At 44.7% G+C, this 24,033-nt stretch overlaps 1 protein-coding gene across 4 annotated transcripts in view; it reads left to right on the top strand.

Moving 5' to 3' along the window:
- The window catches only part of LOC141166935 (hepatic lectin-like), a 149,866-nt gene extending 126,128 nt beyond the window's left edge, over positions 1-23,738 (top strand). For 3 of the 4 annotated variants that reach the window (XM_073654143.1, XM_073654142.1, XM_073654146.1), the window contains 5 exons: positions 6,200-6,262; positions 6,934-6,981; positions 8,632-8,777; positions 22,035-22,147; positions 23,277-23,738. In XM_073654143.1, coding sequence (XP_073510244.1) covers positions 6,200-6,262; positions 6,934-6,981; positions 8,632-8,777; positions 22,035-22,147; positions 23,277-23,409 — 503 coding nt within the window. In that variant the 3' untranslated portion in view covers positions 23,410-23,738. The remainder of the gene's footprint in view (positions 1-6,199; positions 6,263-6,933; positions 6,982-8,631; positions 8,778-22,034; positions 22,148-23,276) is intronic. The other variant, XM_073654145.1, reaches the window with a different exon arrangement.
- Positions 23,739-24,033: the final 295 nt, after the last annotated feature.

Below are 24,033 nucleotides of genomic sequence, written 5' to 3'. Positions count from 1 at the left end.
ATTTTTCGGCTGATGAAGCTGTATGGCACCTTGTTTTTTGCGGGACAAGATGACGTTTTCAGCGGTACCATTATTATTTACATTCGTCTTTTTGATTGCGATTTATTCCATTTTTTCTTTGGCGGTATAATGATAAAGCATAGTTTTTTGCTTCGTTTTTTATTCATTTACTTCAGCCTGCTCCCGAAATGCTTTGATCGACCTTGATCGCAGCATTTCGGGGGTTAATGTGCCGGGAGCAGTGCGAGACCGCTCCTGGCGCATAGTACTGGGTGTCAGCTGTTAGATTGAGCTGACACCTGGCGGTGATTGTGCCCACACAGCCCCTGTGCGGACGCAATCGCCAGGGCGTAATAATTAATACCTGGTCATTAAGGCCCAAGGGGGCTGTACATATTATTACGCCCTGATACAGCAAGGAGTTAAAGGGGTTTTCCCACGAACAAAGTTAATTTTACTTAACATTTTAATCAATAGATCTTGGAATAATAATACATTTCACAATTGGATGTGTTTAAATAAAATGTTCCTGTGCTGAGATAATCTTATCAATGTGCCCCTGCTGTGTACCGTGTAATGTCTGTGTCTGATCATACAGGGACATGGTCTGATCATACTACAGCTCCTGGGCAGGGGAGGACAGAAAAGAGTATACAGACATTATAGCACGGGATCACAGCTGATTCTTTTTTGAGGTAAAACATTGTTTAGAAACAGGCAGGGAAATGTTTTGCATCACAAAAAGAATCAGCTGTGATCCCCTGCTGTAATGTCTGTATACTCTTTTGCTTCCTTTCTCCCCTGCCCAGGAGATGTGGTATGATCAGACCATGTACCTGTACGGTAAGATACAGCCATTACACAGTACACAGCAGGGGCACATTTATAAGATTATCTCGGCACAGGAACATTTTATTTAAGCACATCCAATTGCGGAATTTATTATTATTCCAAGATCTATAAATTAAATTGACTTTGTTTGTGGGAAAACCCCTTTAATGTGCATTTACACTAGATGATAATCGAAAACAATCGTTCCTAAGAGCACTCATTTCCCGATAATCAGGCAGTTTAAACAGGCTGCCGATTATCCGATTGACGAATAACACACTCTTAACGTTGAGTGAAATAGTTTTTATGTGTGCTTAAAAATCATCTTGATGGGCAGCTCATTGTGCTGTGTAAGACAGGATCTGACAGGCCTCCTGCCTGCGTCTGATTGACAGCCCTAATATCCTGCAATGCAAAAGCATTGCAAAGTACTAGGCCATGTGCAGACTTTGAGTATTTGGTGAGTTTTTTACCTCAGTATTTGTAATCTAAATTCAGGAGTGGAACAATCGGAGGAAAAGTATAATAGAAACACGTCTCGACTTCTGCATTTCTCACCCACTCTTGGTTTTGGTTTACAAATACTGATGTAAAAAACTCACCAAATACTCAACGTGTGCACATGGCCTTACACCAGTGATCAGACAAGGGAAGGTTTATGTCCCATACTGGGACTAAGTAAAAAAGTAAGAAAAAGTCAAATAAAATTTGTAAAAAAATAAAAGGCAAAGTACGAAAAAAATGGAAAAAAATGTTTCACTATTTTCCTGTAGAAACAAAGGTAAAGGTAAAAATGTACACATGATTGCTATCGCCACATACTAGAACAAGCCAATGTATAAAATTGTCATATTACTTAACCCCTTTCTTGAACGCTGTAAAAAAAAAAAGAAAAACACGCCAAAAATATAGCTTTTTCATCATAACGACACATAAAACATGGAATAAAAAGTGATCAAAAAAATCACATCCAAAAAAAATGGTATCAATAAAAAAGTCATATTGTCCCGCAAAAAAACAAGCCCTTACATAGCTCGGTTGACAAAAAATTAAAAAATTTGCAGCTATTAGAGTATGAGGATGGAAAATCAAATTATCGTTTGAAAAAAATAGGTTTTAGGGCTCATTCACACGTCAGTGTGTCCGGTACGTGTGGTGACAGTTTCCACATGTAACGGAGACACTGACACACACAGACCCATTCAAATCTATGGGTCTGCGCACATGTCAGTGTGTTTCCACGGACCATGTGTCCGTGTGCTCCACACGCTGACATGTCCGTTTTTTTGCGGATGCACGGTCTGAAAAAGTGTCTCACGCTGAACACACACGGATGACAGCTGTGTGTCATCAGTGTGACACGTACCAGTGCCTGGGAATCAGCGCTACAGTTAGCGCTGTTCCCAAGCGCCGGGTGCTGAGCACTGCCCTCATCATTGTTCCTTGCTCGCGCTGTGATCAGCACGAGCAAGAGACAATGTTGGGAGTAGTTGTGTCTGCTCCCGCAGTGTCCCTGTGTAAAAAATAAGAATAAAATAATAAAATCCATATACTCACCTGCCCGCTGTAATCCTCTGACCGCTGACGCCGGGGAGAATGAGCCGCTCCAGTGAGCGGGCCCCGGAGCTGAGCTCAGGAGCAGTGTCCTGTCACTCACTGAGTGCAGCTCCGGAGCCGCTCGCTGGAGCGGCTCATTCTCCCCAGCTCCTCAGCGTCAGCGGTCGTATGGATTACAGCGGAGGACATCTCCGAACAGGTCAGTAAAAGGACTTTATTATTTTATTCTTATTTTTACACACGGACACTGCGGGAGCAGATACTACTACCCTCATCATTGTCCCTGCTGATGCTTATCACCGCAACAGCAGGGAACAATGATGAGGGCAGCATTCAGCACCCGGTTCTTGGGAACAGTGATAACTGTAGCGCTGATTCCCAGGCGCTGGTACGTGTGCTCCTGATGCAGCACACGGGCGGCACACGGTTGCCACACATGTGACACACACAGGACAGGGATATCTCCAGTACCAATTTTTCCAGTACCGGAAATATACTGACGTGTAAAACCGCCCTTAATGTTCAAAAGTGGCAACACCTAAAATATCCTATATAAATCTGATTTCGCTGTGATCGTAATGACCTAAAAAATAAAGTTATCTGTTCACTTTTACCACATGATGAATGGCGTGAAAAAATAAACCAATTTATGCATCTCTGCTTTTTGTTCACTCTGCCACACAAAAAATTGAAAGCAAAATAGAGACCAAAATAAGTTATGAATAAGTTATGTAGTCCAAAATTGTAGGAATAAAAGCACCAACTCATCCCACAGAAAACAAGCCCCCACGCAGCTCATTCAGCAGGAAAAAAAAAAGTTATAGCTTTCAGGATATGGCGATGTAATAAAGGCGCAAAAAAAATAAAGACAATTCCTGAAAAGCTTTTTATTTGTTCATAATATTTCTCAAAAATTGGAATAAAAAGCAAATAAAAACTGTTATGTACCCCCAAATGGCATCAATAAAAACGTAATCTCACCCCCTACTCAGATCTGTCAATTGGAAAAATAGTAGTTGTCCATGTTCTTAGTCGTTCAGAGGTGTTGGAAAAGCAAAATGGCTCCCAAAATAACAATCCACTAAAATCCACGCTTGGAAAGTCAATTGGCCCCCTTTTCTGAGCCCTGGAGGGTTCCCAAACCCCATTCAATGTCAACATGTATGGCATTGCTGCAGACGGAAGAATGTACTTAACGGGGTTCTATGGAAATGATCATTGATGATATATCCACTGAATAGTTCTGTAATATGAGATCGGTGGGGTCCGACACCAGCACACGACATATAAGCTGAAAACTGCTCTGACAGTGGCCTGACATAAGCCATGTACGAGCAGAACACAGCAGCCTCGCACATTTCTTAGTAGATGAGTACTGAGCATTATCTCCCACTGAAGTGAATGTACTGCAGTATTCAGGCAGTGGCCACCAAGCAATGTGCGGGGTTGCTGTATGTAGTCAATACATCGCGTATGCTAGGTGCCCTGTGTCCGTGCAAACTTTTCCAGAGGTATACTGTAATTTCACCATGGACAACCATTCACCAGATGCAGGGTTAAAGTGTGCTCTTTCATCCTCCATCTGGCTGGCATGCACTTATGTAACTGTATAGAAAAGCGCATCACTTTCCTATATAGGGGGACACTGCAAAGATATGTATACCGTGCAGTATATGTCTCTTTACAGTGGGTCCCTATGATCGACTAATGCTTTGGGATCCATCCTGACAGGACACACTGTTGGGCACATACCTCCTGAGCTTATGTACCTAACAGTGTGGACCTAACCTTGGTCCGTGCCGCTGCCGAAGCAGTTTCAGCTGATCGTCGGACCCCCACCAATCTTTTATTGAGAAGAGTCATCAACTCTTAGGCCCTGGACAACCCTTTTACCAATCTATTTGGCACATGTCTCTGGAAGCACAAGCGGGGCACTATGTATTGGGCACTAAAATGGAATATTTGCAATTTTTACTCTGCAACATTCATTGTGCACTATTTTCTGGAAAACACCAGTAGGGTCAAAATAGTCACTAAACCCCTAGATGATTTCCCTGAGAGTAATTTTCAAAATGGGGTCAATTTTTGAGGGATTTCTGCTGTTTTAGAAGCTTCGGGGCTCTGCAAATGGTGCCCACAAACTTCTAATGGGAAACTCTGTTCCCTAAAAGCCAAATGGTGCTCTCTCTCTTCTAGGCCCTGCCGTACGTCCAAACAAAAGTGTATAATCACATATAGGGAGGGTATTGCTGTTTTCAAAAGAAATTACTTTATAAATTTTTGGTCCATTTCCTCTTATTATTCTTTATGAAAAAAACGTAATTTTTCATTTTCATGTCCCAATGTTATAAAATTCTGTGAAGCACCTGTGGGTTAAATAGGCTCACCGCACCCCTATATGAATTCCTTGAAGGGTGTAGTTTCCAAAATGGAGTCATTTGTAGGAGGTTACTACTCTTCTGGCAGTACAAGGGCTCTATAAATGCAGGATGGTCCCCGCAAACTATACGAGCAAAGTATTCTTCCCAAAACGGCACTACTTTCTTTTGGAGCTCTATTGTATGCCAGCACAGTAGTTTTCCATAACATGGGGCATCGGTGTACTCAGGAGAAATTGCCCAACAAATTGAGTGTTCCATTTTTTTTGTTACCCTTGTAAAAATGAAAAATGTGGGACTAAAGCAACATTTTGGGGGAAAAAAACATAATTTTTAATTGTCATGATCCAATGTTACAAAATTCTGTGAAGCAGCTGTGGGATAAAGATGTTCACCACACCCCTAGATAAATTTCCTGAGGGGTGTATTTTCCAAAATAGGGTCACTTGTGGAGGTTTCTGCTGTTTTGTCACCTAGGGGGCTTTTCAAATGTGACATGGCGTTCACTGTCTAATCCGGCCAAATCTCTGCTTGAAAACTCAAATAGTGCTCCTTCACTTCTGAGCCCTCCAGTGTGCCAAACAGTAGTTTAACCTCATATGGGTATTGATGTTCTCAGGAGCAATTACACAACAACTTTTGGGGTTTATTTTCTCCTGTTACGCTTGTGAAAATGAAAAATTTGGGGCTAAAGCAACATTTTTGTGGGGAAAATTAAATTTTTTCATTTTTTTCTTCCACATTCCTTTAATTCCTGTGAAGCCCCTAAAGGGTTAATAAACTTTTTTAATGTGTTTTTGAACACTTTGAGGGGTGCAGTTTTTAAAGTTGTGTTACTTTGGGGTATTTTCTGTCATATAGGCCCCTCAAAGTAATTTCAAATGTGATGTGGTACCTAAAAAAAATTGGTTTTGTAAATTTTGTTGGAAAAATGAAAAATTGCTGATAAATTCTAAACCTTTCTAACTTCCAAAAATTTTCTAAAATAATGCTGAATGCTGATGTAAAGTAGACATATGGTAAATGTCATTTATTTTATTTTTTTGTGGTATAAATATATATATCTAGTTTAAGGACATAAGAATTAAAAAATTTGAAAATTGCTAAATTTTCACATTTTATGTCAAATTTTTGATATTTTCATAAAAAGACGCAAATCATATCGGCCTAAATCTACCTCTAACATGAAGTAAAATATGTAATGAAAATCAATCTCAGAATCACTGGAATATGTTGAAGCGTTGCAGAGTTAATACCACATAAAATGACACTAGTCAAAAATGAAAAATTTGGCCTGGTCAGGAAGGTGAAATCTGGCTTGGGGGTGAAGGGGATAATAAACAGGTTAGAAAATTAAAGTAGTAATCTGACCAGGAGACTCTCAGGAGTCAATAAGGTAATTACATTCTATTGAATTAATCTTCTTTACTTAGATTCCCAACCAGAACAGAAAGATCTGGCCAGCCGGAACGACATGGCCAGTGTGAACATCACTGGTAAGATGCCATTGTCCATCTGTGCTAATGTGTAGGCCATGTTCACACATTCAGTATTTGTAAACCAAAATCAGGAGTGGGTGAAAACGCAGAAGTCGTGTTTCTATTACACTTTCCCTCTGATTGTTTCACTCCTGATTTTAGCTTACAAATACTGCGGTAAAAAACTGACCAAATACGAAACGTGTAAACGTGGCCTTTTGCCCATATTCTGAGGCTTTTTCTTGTTTTTCTAATATTTTTTTTTTTCTGTACATCATTATGGAAGAAACCATTTCGCTGGAGTTGTTAGTGCAGTTAGGACTTTTGCTTGTTGCTGCGTTGTGATTATTTGTGCCCCTTGCTTGATAATTTTTTTCACCCCTCTACTGGAGTGAGTTCATGTCTTTTTGTTCTACTTTTGAAATTCTTATATCTGGATTAAATCTTATTTGCGTAGCTAACCACACACAGGTTGCCCCCATTTTGAAAAGTGTCGAAAAAAGTGCAAAAAATACCAAAAAGTTGCAATTGATTGGCAAAATGTAACTTTTATATTCCAAATTACTGGCACGAACGCAGGTTGCCCCTTTACTTTTACAAGAGAATAACACATTAAAAAATGAGTAACATAATTGACTCAACATGTTTCTTACTTAACCACAAGATTTTGTTCATTTCCTCTTTTACAGTTAATTCGTTGATTGAAAAATTGAAAACTGTAGAGTACGAGGCAAAAAGTAAGAAAGAACTATACAGAGGGGAGACTTATCAATGTGCCATATACATAACACTAGAAAACGAGGTTCCTGACAACCATTGGAAAAAGACATTAACACGTGAAAAGCTAATTTTTTTAAGGAGTTCTCTGACCTATGTAAAAACAACAGCTAAAGTGAAAAAATAACAACAAAAAAAAGCTAATACTCACTTCTCCAATTACTTCTTGATCCCAAAACTCTGGTGCTTACCCCATCTTTTCACAAACAGCTGGTGCATGGCGTACAACCAGCTTAACTGCTTAGTGATGGAAGCCATAATTCCTTTGGTGCAGGACATATGACTGCAGAGGTCACCGATTGACTGCAGTGGTCAGCTGCTTGTAATCAGATACTTGGCAATCAACTTGAGTTTCTGCACTGAACTGTAGGGAGGATTGAAGAGCAGAGTATTTTTTTCTTAATATTTTGCTGCTGTTTTTATTTTTTCTTAACAGGTCAGATAACCCCACTTAAAGGGAAACTGTCTGCTGGTTTTCATTTTATTTATTGTGGGTCACCACTATATATGCATCCTAATTAAACCCCTACAAGCCCTTTATATGCTCATACTAGTGCATCATACCTTGAAAAATAGTTTTATTAAATTCCCGCTCTGCATGCACATCTTTGCCAATTGGTCCAATGGGCGCCTCTAGGCCTCGCTTTGTACCGCCTCTCGCAATCACCACCCCTCTACTTCTGATTGATGTAGGTGACATCTCTATATGATCTAGACACAGGGCCGATGAATGCAGGCAGAAATATGGTCTCAACTTGGTCCAAAGAAACTCATAGGACCACTTGGCACAGATTTGCATGCAGCTTGGGTCCTTTATAAAACTAAGATGAATATAAGGTAGTGAAAGCAGTAGAAAAATGGAAAACCATCCCCAACATAGCACATCAAAATTAGATCTGACTTTCGACTTTTGGCATCACCACCATTCCAGGTCGCACCACTTGCTGGATCACCATGGCTCCTTCAAATTGATGGTGAGGCATTTGCTGAAAGTGGGACCGCCACCGATCTAATATCAATGACCTATCCAAAGTATAAGCCATCAATTTAAAAAGGCATAAATATTATACATCTTGTTGTACAAACAAATTTTCAGTATCTTTTTGATAACATACCCAATACCAAAAATATCGGAATGGTACCAAGTAGTGATGAGCACAAGTGCTCGTTACTCGAGTTTGCCTAGGGTGCACGGATATGCACCAAGTATCGTGGGTGCTCGAATGAGATTTTCGAGTCCCCAAGGCCGCATGTTTCGCTGCTGTTAAACAGCCACAAAACATGTGGGGATTACCTGACAAACACGGACAATACCCGCATGTTTTGTGGCTGTTTAACAGCCGTGAAATATGCAGCGGCAGGGACTCGAACGTGTCACTCGAGGACCTTCGATACTCGGTGCATACCCGAGCACCCTAGGCAAACAGTGCTGCTCTTGTGCAAAGGCCGTGCCTGGTATTGCAGCTCAGCCCTATTCACTTGAATGCAGTTGTGCTGTAAGAACCGAAACAACCCGCTAACAGATGTGATACTGCTTTTGAGAGGAAGCCTCTATTTTTTTTTACTAATTCTGTACAATCCCTTACAATATAACATTTTCTCAATTTCAGAGAAAAACACCTGTGATGCTGGTTGGAGTATGTTTGAAAGCAAATGCTATTTTTTTTCAAGCACCAAATCTAACTGGTTTAGAGCCCGGTCCATGTGCGTAATGAAGAACTCTGATTTAGCTGTGATCAACAACAAAAATGAGCAGGTGAGATGTCACATATGTATCTGATTAACAGTTGGTTTAAAGGCATAACAACATGTGCCATAGTGTCCAACAGTAGATTCATATGCACAATTGACCAAATCCGTACTTAGCTCAGCAAGGCCTCCCTCCAGGTCCGAAAGCAATGTAGACATCCTGAAAAGCTTAGCCACCAAGGCAGTAGATTCTTAATAAAGAACTTGATCCTTATTCAAAGCTGTATTTTTTTAGGTTTGAGAAAGGCCAACTATGGCCGGAACATAGCCTTTTTTGTCTTAATTTCATTATTTTAACTAATATCGAATAAAGTTCAAGGTTTTTTATTTAGAATCTACTGCCTTGGTTTTTCTGGATTTCAACATGTGCCATAGAGTGGGCAATTTTGTTATTTCGGTATTACTAGTCCTTATATTATTGTGAACAGGAATAGAGGTCGATCAAGATCAACTGGCGGCCAAGGTGAGGACTTCAGGATGTGCCTCACCATTGGCAGCTTCTGAAGTGAATCTGAAAGTTGTATCCAATTGTCATTTTTCCACTATCCACGCCCATCTTTCTTACACATGTGTAGCTCTCAATGCAGGGCCTCCATACACATTAGATAACTGTCGAACGAACAATTGTTTCACCAACCGTTCGGCTGGCATACATCTTAGCTGACTTTCCAGTACACAGGAGTGCTTGTTTGTCCTGGTGCTCCTGTGTTCTCTATGAGAGCTGCCAGACTTATTTGGTGGTGGCTTATCTCTAGGAGAGCAAATCGATCGACTGGCCAAAATTGGACAAGCTTGATTGATATATCTTTTCTGAAAACCAGGGGCCACTATACACCTAAGATTGTCAGCCGAACCAATCAATATTAGTTTGTTCAACCATCATTAGTCTGATGTGTACGGAAGGCTCTAGACTTGTCTACTAACACCCAATCATCTACAGTATGACTCTGTAATCTCAAATATTGGCCCCTTACAATCTGTTTCCCATTCTCTACAGAAACTGCCCCTACAAAATGATCCCATCACTGCTCAATCTAACAGCAACTTTTCAATAATGATTCTTTTAGATTTGTCTGTAGTGTTTGATATTGTAGACTGCCCTCTCCTATTCACTGTGCTTCACTCTGTAGTCCTTAGGGCTAGTGGGCACTGGTAAATCCTGTGAAGACCAGCAGAAGGGCTAGATCCCTCAAACCATCATCTGCTGAAGGATGTCTTCTCTTAGGAGAGACTGTGATTTCACTTAGGCTGCATGCCCACTATGCGTTTTTCAAGCGTTTTTGCCACGGAATTTCTGCTGCGAAAACGCTTAAAAAAACGCTTGGTAATACGTACCCCATGGTCCCCAATGATAATCCGCATGTGCTGTGCATCATTGCGGAAAAATACGCAGCATGTCCATTAATTTTGCGGACACGCAGCGAATCGCCGCCATTGACTTGCATTGGACCACGTGACATCCACATCACTGCATCTGCACAAGCGGATATCACACAGTTCAATGTGCGGATGGTACCCAGGTTTGGAGAAGAGGAGACTCTCATCATGGCCTGGGTACCATAGAACCTGTTAAAAAAAGAATTTAAAATAAAAAAAAAAGATTATACTTACCTTCCGATGTCCTCCCGGTGTTTTCTCCCCTCCGTTTGGTCTGCTGTATGGGTCGCTGTGTTGTGAAGGACTTGCCATGACATCATTGAGTCATGTGACCTGTCACATGACTCAATGACGTCACCACAGGTCCTTCACACCACCGCGAGCCGCCCAAAACACCGGACGCAGCGGAGAAAACACCGGGAGGACATCGGAAGGTGAGTATAATCTTTTTTTTTTTTTTTTACCATTCTTATTCTTTTTTTTTAACTATTACTTGGTCACACTATATATGCCGGTTGCATGGATTTATATAGTGTGAACAAGTTGTCAAGCACTTTTCCAAGTGATGCTAAAATCTCTTGGAAAAGCGCTTGATAACCCGCATGCAGAAATGCATGCAAAAACGCTTGACAAACGCTTCTACCTGGCGGGAAAAACGCATGTAAAATCCGCATGCATTTTTCCTGCCAGGGAGAAGTGTAAAAAATATGCAGCATTTCTGCATCGTGGGCACATAGCCTTACTGGCGTTATTGAATCGTCGGCTGATTTGATCATTTATCAACCAGGGAATGTTCTGCTGATAGCATGATGCTAAATAGGGACAAAACAATTGTCTCACCCATCATTTTGTTTCTGTGCAAACAGGTCAATACATTAGCGCAGATCTTGTATATAGTCAATCGGCCTCATTAACCCGTCATCAAATAGAACTTTAGTTTTCATCATCTAAGTAAACCTTGTACTTACATTTCAGTATGTACCAATGGCATAACTCTTGGGTGGCACTCTTGTTTTCATGAGGTTTTGTTCAATCAGTCATTTATTCCCTGGCACGTGAATGTTACTTGCTCCTCAGAAGCCACTCAAGATTCTGCACTTTTGTTCCTGTGAAATCACCAAAAATTCTTCTTATTGCTCTTATTCTTTTCTAGATTACTGTAAAGGTCCACATACATTGTCACATATCTGACCAGTTTACCAAACTTCGATTATATCATACATAACAGGATCTCAAGCTTGTTTGCTTCTATTTACATATAGTTATCAGTGGCAGTATGTGCGGAGGAAAATCCAATACAATTTCATTATTCTCAGCAGCACATCCTCTGTTAAACTGGATGATGAGCTGCTGACAATGATTATTTTAATGCCCACATAGAAGATGGGTTCAAACTGTGTCAGACTCGGATGCCAAGGGCCCACCAGTTTCCAACTCAGGGCCCCACTTTTCAACTACATGCTGTAAGATGGCCGCCGGACAGATTCTTGAGGGGAGATATGTATCATCGAGGTTGGTAGCTTCAGTGATGTAAACCCGGGAAAGCATGCTCCAGCACGTGTAGTGCTGAGAGGTTTAATAGGGAATACAAGGGCCGGGTTTTATGAGCAGTCATAAGAGATGGGAGGGAATTGCTGCTCACATATCCCCACCCCAGGGCATAGTTTTGGAAATAAAATGGAGACCGAGTGTCTCATTCAGTGTCTGTGTTTGCAGATGTGTGGATCTCCAGGGTGTTGGTCTGTGGCAAGGACCATAAGGACTGGACACTAACCTGAGCGGGCGAACCCGCAACATTGTATGGACATTTTACTTTGTGTTTCCACTTTGTGCTGGAAAAGGCTGGTTTTTTTTGTTTGGATTCCTGAGCGGTTTATGCTATCTTTATAAACCAGCCTGGATTTCAGTGAAAGTGCTTCCTGTGCCTACGTCAACCGCAGCCGAGTGGGTACCATATGTGGTGCCCTACTATGCACAGGTGCCACAGAACCCAGTAGGGTGCATGGATGGACTTCTCCACAAGAGGCCCTCACACATTCACACACCTCCACCCTACCACCTCAGACCACAGGAGGGAGCCCGTTAGGGATATATATAGGGAGGGTGGAGCCAGGCAGCTCAGTTTAGTCTGTGAGTTGGAGAGCGTGCTGACGCTGAGAGCAGCGAAGACGCAGCTCGTCTGCTGCTGCTGTAGTGAGGGCCCTGAGTGTGGCCGACGGCAAAGAGGAAAGGAGAGAGGAGTCGAGGGGGCAGAGGAGCGTACCAGGCTCACCCCGAGATATACACCGGATACTGAGTCCGCGCCTACTGGGTCCCTTTATACCCAGTAGGGACCACCGGACACCTGGAGGACTACAAGTCCCAGGTCGACCAACGCTGACTGCAGTACCAGGGCTAGGAGTCATGGAGGCCCCATGGTCCAGGGAGAGTGATCTCCAAGAGAAGGCCCTACCACCAGGTCAGCAGGTGCAAGAGAGAGAGACAGTAATTAAGCCAGGCCTAGCTCCAGGCAGGTCAGAAGCTTAGCAAGTGGAAGCAACGGATCAGGAGGCCCTATACCCGCTCACTGGGGAGAGTCCAGAAGTGCACCCTGCCTACCGAGTACCCTGGACCATACCTGCATCTACACCAGTAAAGGTACTGAAGTGAACCCCCGTGTGAGTGTCCGTCATTTCTTCCTGAACCATCCTGGCAGTCTCTCCCCTGAACCACCATCCATTACCTCACGCTGCCCTGAGGCCCGCTCCACCTGTGGGGAGCCGTTCCATCATAAGCTGCCCTAACATCTGCTTCAGAGGACTGCTCCGCAGCGGCGGCTCCCTTTAGCCGCATTCCACAGGTGGCGTCACGAACACTATCCCAAAAACCCCATATAAACAAAATTCCTCTTTTTGGTGACCGCCCTGGGCCACGGACCGGGCCAGCCACCGTGACATCTCCCACCGGCATCCATAGGCCCGGCTGCCGAGTACCCCACGGCTCTGAGGGTGAGTCACAAACCCTACAATTGGTGCTAGAAGCATGGACACGAATCCCAAGGGGCAGTGTGACTGCTACAGAAAACCGTATATGTCCTGGGTGAAGGCTGCCAGCCAGCAAGGGACGTTCAGCAGCATGGAGGAGCTGAGAAAGTAACTGGTGCAGACTAATCTCCAGCAGCAACATCAGTGACAACAGCAGCATCAACAGGAGCAGCAGTATCAACAGCAGCAGCAGCAGTGGCAACAGCAAAGGAGTATGCCAAATTGAAAACAGAGCTCTTGGGAGTGACTGTGACTGTCAGGGCGCAACGGATGCACCACTGGGCCTATTGCAGTGACAAACCTCCCCGGTTCCAAATGTTCGGCCTCCTACACCTGGTCCAAAAGTGGTTGCAACTTGAATCTTCCTCTCCAGCACAGATGGTGGAGAAAGTTGTCATGGACAGGTTCATAACACTTCCTTCTGAGGTCCGTGTAATCATGGATTGCCCAGGGAGATCCTCGTAATGCCCATCACCCGATGGGGTTGGTAGAAAGGTACCAGGAGGTAGAGAGTTCCTTGGGGAAGCCAGCGGTTGTAGCATCTTCATACTGAGATTCCCAAAGGGGAGCGGACACCCAAAAGAGGGTAACTAGGGCCACATCTGGAGGGCGTCCTAGAGCCCAGGAGGGGTTTGAGTTGGTGCCAAAGGCCCCGCCAAATAACATAATGTGATGGAGATGTCACACCACAGGTCACATAGCTGCCCATTGCACCATGACAAACAAGCCAATGGACTGGAGCACAGGACGGTGCTGCTCGTACTTTGCATATTCTGCCGTCAGTGCTGTCCCTCAACCAGGGGGGACCGCAGGCATGCCCCGTGTCAGGAAATGGAGTTCAAATAACTGGTCTGTTGGACTTGGGGAGTTTGGTAACCTTAGTGAGGGCCACAATTCCTCATCGATTGATTCCGGGGAAAAAGGTGGGCGTCCACTGTATCCATGGGGACGCTAAACACTACCCTGTGGCCCAAGTCCCATAAGGTGGGTGTAGTCAAGGACCTATTGCACCCTGTTATAATAGGGCGGGACTTTGCCTTGTTTTGGGACTTGTGGGAGAGAGGGAGGAAGCCAGGTTGTCAGGACAACAACCAGGTCGCTCCTAAAGAAACCTCATCGCAAGCCGAGCCGACGGGTTTTCCTTTTGTGTGTTTGTCAGGGATGAGGATGAGGCAGCATCCTCGGAGGCCAACATCCCTGAGCTGGAGGTGTCCAGGGAAACTTTGGAACCACCCAGCTCAGGGACTTAACTCTAAAAGGGGCGTTTGATGAAGTCACTGTTCTGCATGGTGTTGCTCAAGAGCCGGGGGCTGACACCTGATATCCGTACTTTGCCATAAATGGGGAGTTACTATATCGGGTTACCAAGCTCAGAGGAGAGGTAATCGAGCAGTTACTAGTGCCAGGGCCGTGCAGACACAGGGTGTAAGATATGGCCCATGCACATGTCTTAGGTGGTCATCTGGGGGTAGAAAAAAAAGAGGAAAGTATCCTCCAGAGGTTCTACTGGCCCGGTTGTCACCGAGAGATCGTGAATTATTGTAGGTCCTGTCCCACCAGTCAACTGACCTCCCCTGTAACTCACTACCGTAGCCCCTTAGTGCCACTACCTATCATTGAGGTCCCATTCGATCGCATCCCCATGGATCTAGTGGGACCCCTGGTCAAGTCCGCCAGAGGACACATCAGTATATTCTGGTGGTACTGGACTACGCTACAAGGTATCCAGAAGCGGTACCACTACAAAACTCCTCTGCCAAGTGCATAGCCCAAGAGCTGGTCCGCATCTTTTCTAGAATGGGGTTGCCTAAGGAGATCCTAATGAACCAAGGGACCCCATTTATGTCAAGGATGATGAGGGAGTTGTGCAAAATCCTGCAAATTACACAACTCAGGACCTCAGTCTACTACCCCAGACAGATGGCTTAGCGGAGAGGTTTAATAAAACCTTGAAGGCCATGTTGAAGAAGGTTATAGAGAAACAAGGCCGGGACTGGAACTGTCTACTGCCATACCTTCTGTTCTCCATCAGAGAAGTCCCACAGGCCTCTACTGGATTCTCGCCATTTGAGCTGTTATATGTCCGACACCCCCGCGGACTCCTGGACGTAGCAAAGGAGACTTGGGAGGCAGAGTCTACACCCTACAGACCTGGGAGGCAGAGTCTACACCCTACAGGAGTGTAATTGAATATGTGGCCCAGATGCAAGAGAGGATTGCTGAGGTGATGGCCATTGTGAAAGCACAAGAGGCACAGTCGAGGGTGTACAATAGATTGGTGAGGGTGAGACACATTAACCCTGGAGATCAGGTACTTGTGCTGCTATTGTTATGATCTGCAACATAAACTAAGGAAAGATAAGGGAAAGCTGTCCCTACAGTAAGACTAAGCTGAATACTTACGATGTAGCGGGCTGCCTGTTCCTTGTGAACAGACCCGCCTTCGTCCTCGGCTAGTCTGAACGGAGACCTATAGAATTAAGGGAGGGGTCCTTAAAAGAACTAAGGACTGGGACAAAAATGGGACACATCCTAAACAGAAGTTGTTGCAGAGCAAAAAGGACAAACGGACAAAAAGTGCTAAAGGTCCAGAGGACCAAGAACTGACAGAGATAGGCACCGAAGCACCTGGCTAGAGAGACAGTCAAAACAACACTGAAGTCCAGCAAAGCCAGAAGGGCGGAGCTGGAATATATAGGCAGCTGGTCACGTGACCGCAAAACACAAGATAGCAAAAACTAACAGGAGGGTTCTAACAGCTATCTACGGTGGAGAGCAAATTCCTGGTCAAGTGGCATGCCCCTATGAAGTAGTTGAAAAGGTTGGAGATGTCAACTATAGAGTAAACCTACCAGGGAGAAGGAAGCCCTACCAGGTGTACCACGTCAACCTGATTAAGTCATGGCGAGATAGGGAGCCTGTGGAAGCGGCAAGATAGGGAGCCTGTTTGGTGGCGAAGACTGAAGCCGACATGAAGAAGGTCAAGGTGGCAGAGTCGCTGTCATGCTCCCAGAAGCAACAGTGCTGAGAGTTGCTATGGCGGAACAGAGACCCGTTCTCAGAGCTACCGGGGTGTACTCAGATCATAGAGCATGAGGTTCTTACAGAGACTCATGTCCGAGTAAACATTATTATTATTAATTTATATAGCGCCATTGATTCCATGGCGCTATACATAAGAAGGGATTACATACCAAATAAAGCTATCATTTACAGTAAACAAACTAATGATAGACTGGTACGGAGGGAAGAGGGCCCTGCCCTTGCGGGTCTACATTCTACAGGAATGGGGAAGGAGACAGTAGGTTGAGGGGTTGCAGTAGCTCCGGTGTTGTTGAGGTGACAGCAAGCAAGGTCGTGGCAGGCTGTAAGCTTGTTTGAAGAGATGGGTTTTCAGGTTCTGTCTGAAGGATCCAAGTGTGTTGGATAAACGGACGTGTTGAGGCACAGCATTCCATAGGACGGGGGATATTCGGGAGAAATCTTGGAGGCGATTGCGTGAGGAACGAAAAAGTGTGGAGGAGAGAAGGAGGTCTTGGGAGGACAAGAGATTACGTGAGGGAATATATCGGGAGATTAGTTCAGAGATGTACGGAAGAGATAGGTTATGGATGGCTTTGTAGGTCAGTGTTAGTAGTTTGAACTGGATATGCTGGGGAAATGGGAGCCAGTGAAGGGATTTGCAAAGGGGGGTAGCAGAGGAGTAGCGAGGCGAGAGATGGACCAGTCACGCAGAAGAGTTAAGGATGGACTGGAGGGGTGCGATAGTGCTAGCAGGTAGGCCACAGAGGAGGATGTTGCAGTAGTCGAGGCGGGAGATGATGAAGGCATGCACAAGCAGTTTAGTAGATTGAGGGTTGAGGAAAGGATGGATTCTGGAAATATTTTTGAGCTGGAGGCAACAGGAGGTGGCGAGAGCTTGGGTGTGGGGTTTGAAAGACAGGGCAGAGTCAAGGGTTACTCCGAGGCAGCGGATTGTCGGTACTGTTGAAAGAATGATGTAATTTATTGTGATAGAAAGATCAGGTGGGAAAGATATGTGAGATGGGGGAAAGATAATGAGTTCAGTTTTGTCCATATTGAGCTTGAGGTAGCGGGAGGAGAAGGAGGATATGGCTGCTAGACATGCTGGGACTCTGGACAGCAGAGAGGTGACATCTGGGCCAGAGAGGTAGATCTGGGTGTCATCAGCGTACAGATGGTACTGGAAGCCATGGGATTTTATGAGCTGTCCCAGGCCAAGGGTATAGATGGAGAAGAGTAGGGGTGCTAGGATAGAGCCTTGAGGGACTTCAACAGAGAGGGGGCGGAGGTAGTGTGGGAGTGGGAGACGCTAAATGTGCGGTTAGAAAGGTATGAGGAGATCCAAGATAGGGCAATGTCTTTGACGCCAAAGGAAGATAGGATCTGTAGTAGGAGGTAGTGGTCAATTGTATCGAAAGCAGAGGACAGGTCAAGAAGAAGGAGTACAGAGAATTGTCTGTTAGCTTTGGCTGTAAGTAAGTCATTGGTGATTTGGTAAGGGCAGTTTCGGTGGAATGGTGAGGGCGGAAGCCGGATTGTCGGTTGTCAAAGAGGGAGTTAGATGAGAAGTGGGAGGAAAGTTCAGCGTGAACGTGTTGCTCAAGGAGTTTGGAGGCAAATGGGAGCAGCGATATGGGGCGATAGCTGGACAAGGCGGTTGGGTCGAGGGATGGCTTTTTGAGGATGGGTGTGATTGTGGCATGTTTGAAGGCAGCAGGGAAGGTACCAGAAGATAGTAATAGGTTGAAAAGATGGGTTAGGGATGGGATGAGTGTGGGGGTGAGGTTGGGGATGAGGTGGGATGGGATGGGGTCGAGTGCACATGGGGTGAGGTGTGATTTGGAGAGGAGACGAGTAAGGTCTCTTTCCGTGATGTTGGTAAGGGAGGTTATGGGGGTAAGGCAATGGTGTTGGAAACAAAGGGGTTGTGGTGGTCGGACAGTAAAGACTTGCCGTGTTTGGTCAATCTTGTTTTTGAAGTGTGTGCCAAACTCCTCAGCTGAGGTGACGGAGGTCGGAGGGGGCAGTGGAGGGCGGAGGAGAGAGTTAAAAGTGTTGAATAGCTGTTTGGGGTTGTAGGATAGGGAAGATATGAGGGTTGTGAAGTAGGCCTGTTTAGCAGAGGTGAGTGTTGATTTGAATGCGAGTGTTACTTGTTTGAATGCAGTGAAGTCATCTTGAGTATGTGTTTTCTTCCAACACCGCTCTGAAACCCTGGGCGCTTGTCAAAGCTGTTTAGTGAGGTTGTTGTGCCAGGGTAGCCTGCTGATTCTTCGCGCTCTGCCATGCATAAAAGGGGCGACCGAGTCAATAGCTGATGCGAGAGTGGCATTGTAGAAAGCAGTGGCGCTGTCTGTGTCATGACGTGAAGATATGGATGTCAGTGGTAGAACAGAGTCAGAGAGTGTGTGGGTGTCTAGATGTGCAAGGTTTCTGCAGGGGTGTGCCAGTTGCTGGACATCGGTGACAGGTGAGGAGGACAGGGATGAGAAAGTGAGTAGATGGTGGTCAGATAGGGGTAGGGGGGAGGTTGTGAGGTTAGATAGGGATTAGAGTCGGGTGAAGATGAGGGCTAGTGCGTGTCCGTCTGTGTGGGTGGCTGAGGAGGACCACTGAGTAAGTCCAAAGGATGAAGTAAGTGACAGGAGTTTGGATGCTGCTGACTGGCGAGTGTCAGTGGGGATGTTGAAATCGCCCATGATGATTGTGGGAATGTCAGCAGTGAGAAAGTAAAGAAGCCAGGTGGAGAATTGGTCAATAAACGCAGTCACCGAGCTTGAGGGTCGGTATATGACAGTCACTTGGAGGTTGGAGGGAGAGTAAATGCGGACAGAGTGGACTTCAAAAGAAGGGAGAATAAGGGAGGGAAGAGGAGGAGTAGGGCTAAAGGTGCAGTTGTGTTAGAGAGAAGACCCACTCCTCCACCATGTCTGCAAGCCACCATAACACAGCGCAGCAGGGGAGGCAGTGTCAGAGGGTGTCAGCCATGTCTCTGTGATGCCTATGAAGGAGAATGATGAGAGGTAAAGAGGTCTTGGACAAAATGGAGCTTGTTGCACACAGAGCGGGCATTCCAGAGTACTCCAGAGAGAGGGAGCAGGGGGGTGGGCGTCAGGGGGACTGGTTTTGCGTAAGAGAGGTTGTGGTAGTTTGCAGTTGGTTTGAGGCAATAGGTCGGCAATTTATGGAAGGTGCACGCTGTGGGGGTCCAGGATTGGGAGATATGTCGCCAGCAGTGAGGAGAAACAGAGAGAAGGAGAGCAGGTGGGAGAAGGAGCGTGTCCGGCTTGTTTTATGTTTTGGTAGGATCGATCTGAGGTTGAGGAGCAGGTCTGTAGATGAGGTCAGGTGGGAAGGTAAGAGGGAAGGAGAGATGATGATTTGGTTAGAGGGTGCTGGGGTTTGGGAATAGTGAAGGAGAGTGAGAATTAGTGGGGCAAAAACAGTAAGGGCATATGTAAGCATAATGAATGCTAAGTGTGAATGTGAAAGAGAATCTAAGTTAAAATATTAAATAGTTATCCGTACCTTCTGGTCACTTCTGGCCCATTTCTGGCATATTTCATTTTTAGCCCCTTAAAAAGCAACACTTTAAAAGCCAGACCCGTCTGTGCCAGAATGAAGCTGTACCGGATTCCTGAAGCCCGCCAAGAGGTGATCTTGAAATAGGTGAAGCGGATGCTGAGCATGGGAGTCATTGAGGAGTCCAAGAGTGGCTAGTCCAGTCCCATAGTCTTAGTGCCGAAATCAGATGGAGAATGGCGGTTTTGCAATGACTATAGGAAGACCAACAAGGTCTCAAAGTTCGACATCTACCCAATGCCCAGGGTAAACAAACTGATTGAAAGGTTGGGGCCGGCCAGGTACATTACCATCCTTGACCTCACAAAAGGATATTGGCAAATACCCATATCCCAAGATGCCAAGGAGAAGATGGCCTTGTCAATGCCAGACAGTTGTTTCTAGTACACAAGGATGACATTTGGGTTGCAAGGAGCTCCAGCTACCTTTCAGAGAGCCATGGACTGGATCCAAGCTCCCCACAAGAAGTTTGCAGCGGCATACCTGGATGACATCGTGATTTACAGCCAGGATTGGGGAAGCATCAGAGCGTTCTTTGGCATCGTGGGCTATTACCGCTGGTTTATCCCTAACTTCGCCATGATAGCCGCCCTTTTGATAGACCTCCTTAAAGGGAAAAAGTTGGCTTTGGCTAAGTGGTCTCCAGAGGCTGAGATGGCTTTTCAGGAGCTGAAGCTAGCTCTGTGTAAACAATCAGTGCTAGTGGCACTGGATTTCTTGAAGGAGTTTGTAGTTCAGAAGGACGCGTCAGATGTTGGGCTGGGTGCTGTCCTATCACAAGAGGTGAACGGGGTTGAGCACCCCATAATGTATTTAAGTCGGAAGCTGACATCCTGTGAGAAGAATTACTCCATAGTGGAAGGTGCCAAGCCCCCCCGGTTTTGGGCAGAGGGGGGGGTATGTAAGATGGTCACTGGAAAGATCCTTGAGGGGAGCTATGTATCATCGTGGATGGTAGCGTCGGTGATGTAAACCCGGGAAAGCATGCTTCAGTACGCGTAGTGCTGAGAGGGTTGATAGGGCGTACCAGGGCCGGGTTTTACGAGTAGTCATATGAGATGGGAGGGAATAGGTGCTCATATATCCCCACTACAGGGCGAGGTTTTGGAAATAAAATGGAGACTGAGTGTCTCATTTAGTGTCTGTGTTTGGAGATGTATGGATCTCCAGGGTATTGGTCTGTGGTAAGGACCATAAGGACTGGACACTAACCTGAGCGGGTGAACCCACAACGTTGTATGGACATTTTACTTTGTGTTGCCACTTTGTGCCAGAAAAGACTGTTTTTTTTTGTTTTGCTTCCTGAGCGGTTTATGCTATCTTAATAAACCAGCCTGGATTTCAATGAAAGCGCTTCCTCTGCCTACCTCAACCGCAGCCGAGTGAGTACCAAACTACAATGCTCATGTGACATTATCCTCAATCACACATTTATATAATAATGAACTGGGTAGCTTGTTAAATGAATAAGATGTTGCCTTTGTCTGTACATAGTGATTCAAGTATATTGTGCCAAGTACTGCTCATATAAGAGGGTGATGGCCCACCAGAGGATTCTCCTGTTCTCCTGAGGGCCAGTCCAAGCCTGGTTCAAATAAATACCCATTTTATTTGTCGTTTATTCAGCCACACTTTTACATAGGGCAATGATACGGGCAGATCACTGATGGTTGGACCCATCCTCTTTGCTTTTGGGTGACTCCTTTTTTCAAGCAGAAGATCGGAGGTAGCAAAAAGCCATCACTTTTACCCTGAGTGACAAAAACCAACACCATAATTGGAGACCCATGTAGATCTTTACTATCTGGCCCACTCCTTTGAAGTTTGTTTGGTGTATATGATGTTATGGTGGTATGCGGGTATTTTCTGCAGATTATAGTGGTGGTAGTATTGGATAGCATTGTTATTTAGTACACGCTATGTCAGTGATATCTAGGCCACTGAATGGCAGTGTTATTATGTTACTTGGAACCATAAGTTACTGAATAGTATAATGATTTGTATGCTAATATAACAGATGGAGAGGGGGCTAACAAAAGGAACCACAAAGGCATTATCCAATGCAAGACCAGCCCATAATGCTGCTGTATCTCAAGCTATGGAATACATAGAAGTGATGACCTTTGTACCATCCCTTAACGTTCTATACTATCCATGCAGACTTGCAAAATTATTTTTTGTCCAGTAATAAACTCAGTCTCCCCTAGGAAGTCTGTGAACAAAGGTTCATCTTTTAATTTTCTTATTTGTCCTGACAGACATTTATTGGTGGAAAAACAAAGAACATAGCTTATTGGATTGGTCTAACTGACACAGAGGCGGAAGGAAACTGGACATGGGTCGATGGAACGGACTACAAATCATCCTATAAGTAAGCTTTCTATTCCACAGATTATCTATGGATATATGGATAAGTGATCCATGGGGAGAAAACCTCTGTAAACTCCACCAACAAGAAGAATGATTACAGCTGCAGGTTCAATGCCAAAAATATATCTATGGTTGTCTGCTATCTACTTGGCATAGGTCATCAATATTTAAGATCCACATAACACCTACACAATTCACTATACTTTACTATGCATATATAATAAAGATATACTGGTGTATACCAGCTCAACTAAAGCTAAAAGGGAAAGGACACTCCTTTGACCAAGAATGAGCAAATAGAGGCCTATAGATATGTTTAAAATATCTTCTATGCAACACCAGCGTCCCTTCATGCATGTGCTCCTCCCACCCGGCTGACTTACTCACTGCCAAGGCTGCCCTGCTGTGCCTTCTTTGTCCCAGGGTTTGCATGCACCACACAGGTTCTCTGGTAGAGTGCTTATGGCACGCACACGCTTCCTGTCTCTTAAAGAGACGGCGCGCACACTCCTAATGTGTCACCAGCCAATAACTGGGAGGCACTAAATACTTAAGGCATCTCCACTTGTTTGGAGGTGCCTAAGCAACAATTGTAGTTAGTCAGTTTGCAAGCTAGTGATCAGGTGCCTGTACCAGTCCAGTTTAATCTGTACCAGTACCGCTCTTTGGATCCCACCCTGTCTGTGTGGTACATGAACTTGAAACCGCTCCAGTGGTACCTGAATCCGAAATCACTCCGGCGGTACCTGAGCCTGAATCCCATGCTGCCAGTACAAGTTCCAGTATCTGTCCCATCTGAACGAACAGCTACATCTATATCCTCTGTATCGCCTAGTCCATTCTATTGCCCTGACCCGTGGGGTCAGCTGCTGTGGTACCAGAATTTGTCGTGGAATAGCACCTGGCATCCACCTGAGCTCAAATCTAACCCCACCACCAGGAGCTCTAATGAAACCTCAAGTGGGCACTTAGTTTCGCCCCTCCAGGCTCTCCCCGGTCCATGGCGCAGTGGGTGAACGATCCACAAGCGTGACATTCTAGAAGCCATTTCTGGTGTATCCACCAAGGGTAGGGCACTAACTTCTCTTACGTCATTGTCATTATCTTGTATCATCTCTTCTCTGTTGCAGGAACTGGAAGCCCAACGAGCCCAATAGTTATGGAGGTAACGAGGATTGTGGCCAAGTTTGGAAGGAAGCACAATGGAATGACAGGGACTGCCATGATAGCACCCCATTTTCCATTTGCGAGAAGAAACTCTGAGCTTTCATTGTACTCATGGACAATCATTATAAACATCTGCTTACTGACGGAGCCAATTTTCACCTTCCTGACCAGGCCAAATTTTTGAAATATGATCAGTGTAATTTCATGTGCTCATAGCTCTGGAACTCTTCAACGTATCCCAGGGATTCTGAGTTTGTTTTTTTGGGACACATTGTACTTTATGTCAGTGGTAAACTTAGGTAAATATGTTTTGTGTTTTTTGGCCAAAATTTTGAAATATTCACAATTTTCAAACTTTCACGTTTTATATTCTTAAACCAGTTATTCATGCTGTACAAAATAATTAATAAATAACATTTCCCGTATGTCTACTTTACAACTGCATAATTTTTCAACATTATTTTATTTTTCTAGGATTATAGCGGGGTTTAACAATTAGCAGCAATTTCTCATTTTTTTAAGAAATTTACAAAACCTATTTCTTTAGGGACCTATTCAGATTTAAATTGACTTTGAGGGGATTATATATTAGAAACTTCCAAAAAAAGATACCAGTTTAAAAACCACACCCCTCAAAACAGCTGTCATGAGTTTTTTTTTTAACTATCCAGGTGCTACACAGGACACAGCAAAGTGGAATGAAAAAAAATAATAATTTGA

This window comes from Phyllobates terribilis, unplaced genomic scaffold (genome assembly GCF_046119375.1).
Source record: "Phyllobates terribilis strain yellow unplaced genomic scaffold, ASM4611937v1 Scaffold_11__3_contigs__length_659146591, whole genome shotgun sequence".
NCBI classification, from domain to species: Eukaryota; Metazoa; Chordata; class Amphibia; order Anura; family Dendrobatidae; genus Phyllobates; species Phyllobates terribilis.
The sequence above is the reverse complement of the archived record's forward strand: the minus strand, read 5'-3'. Positions and strand labels throughout refer to the sequence as shown.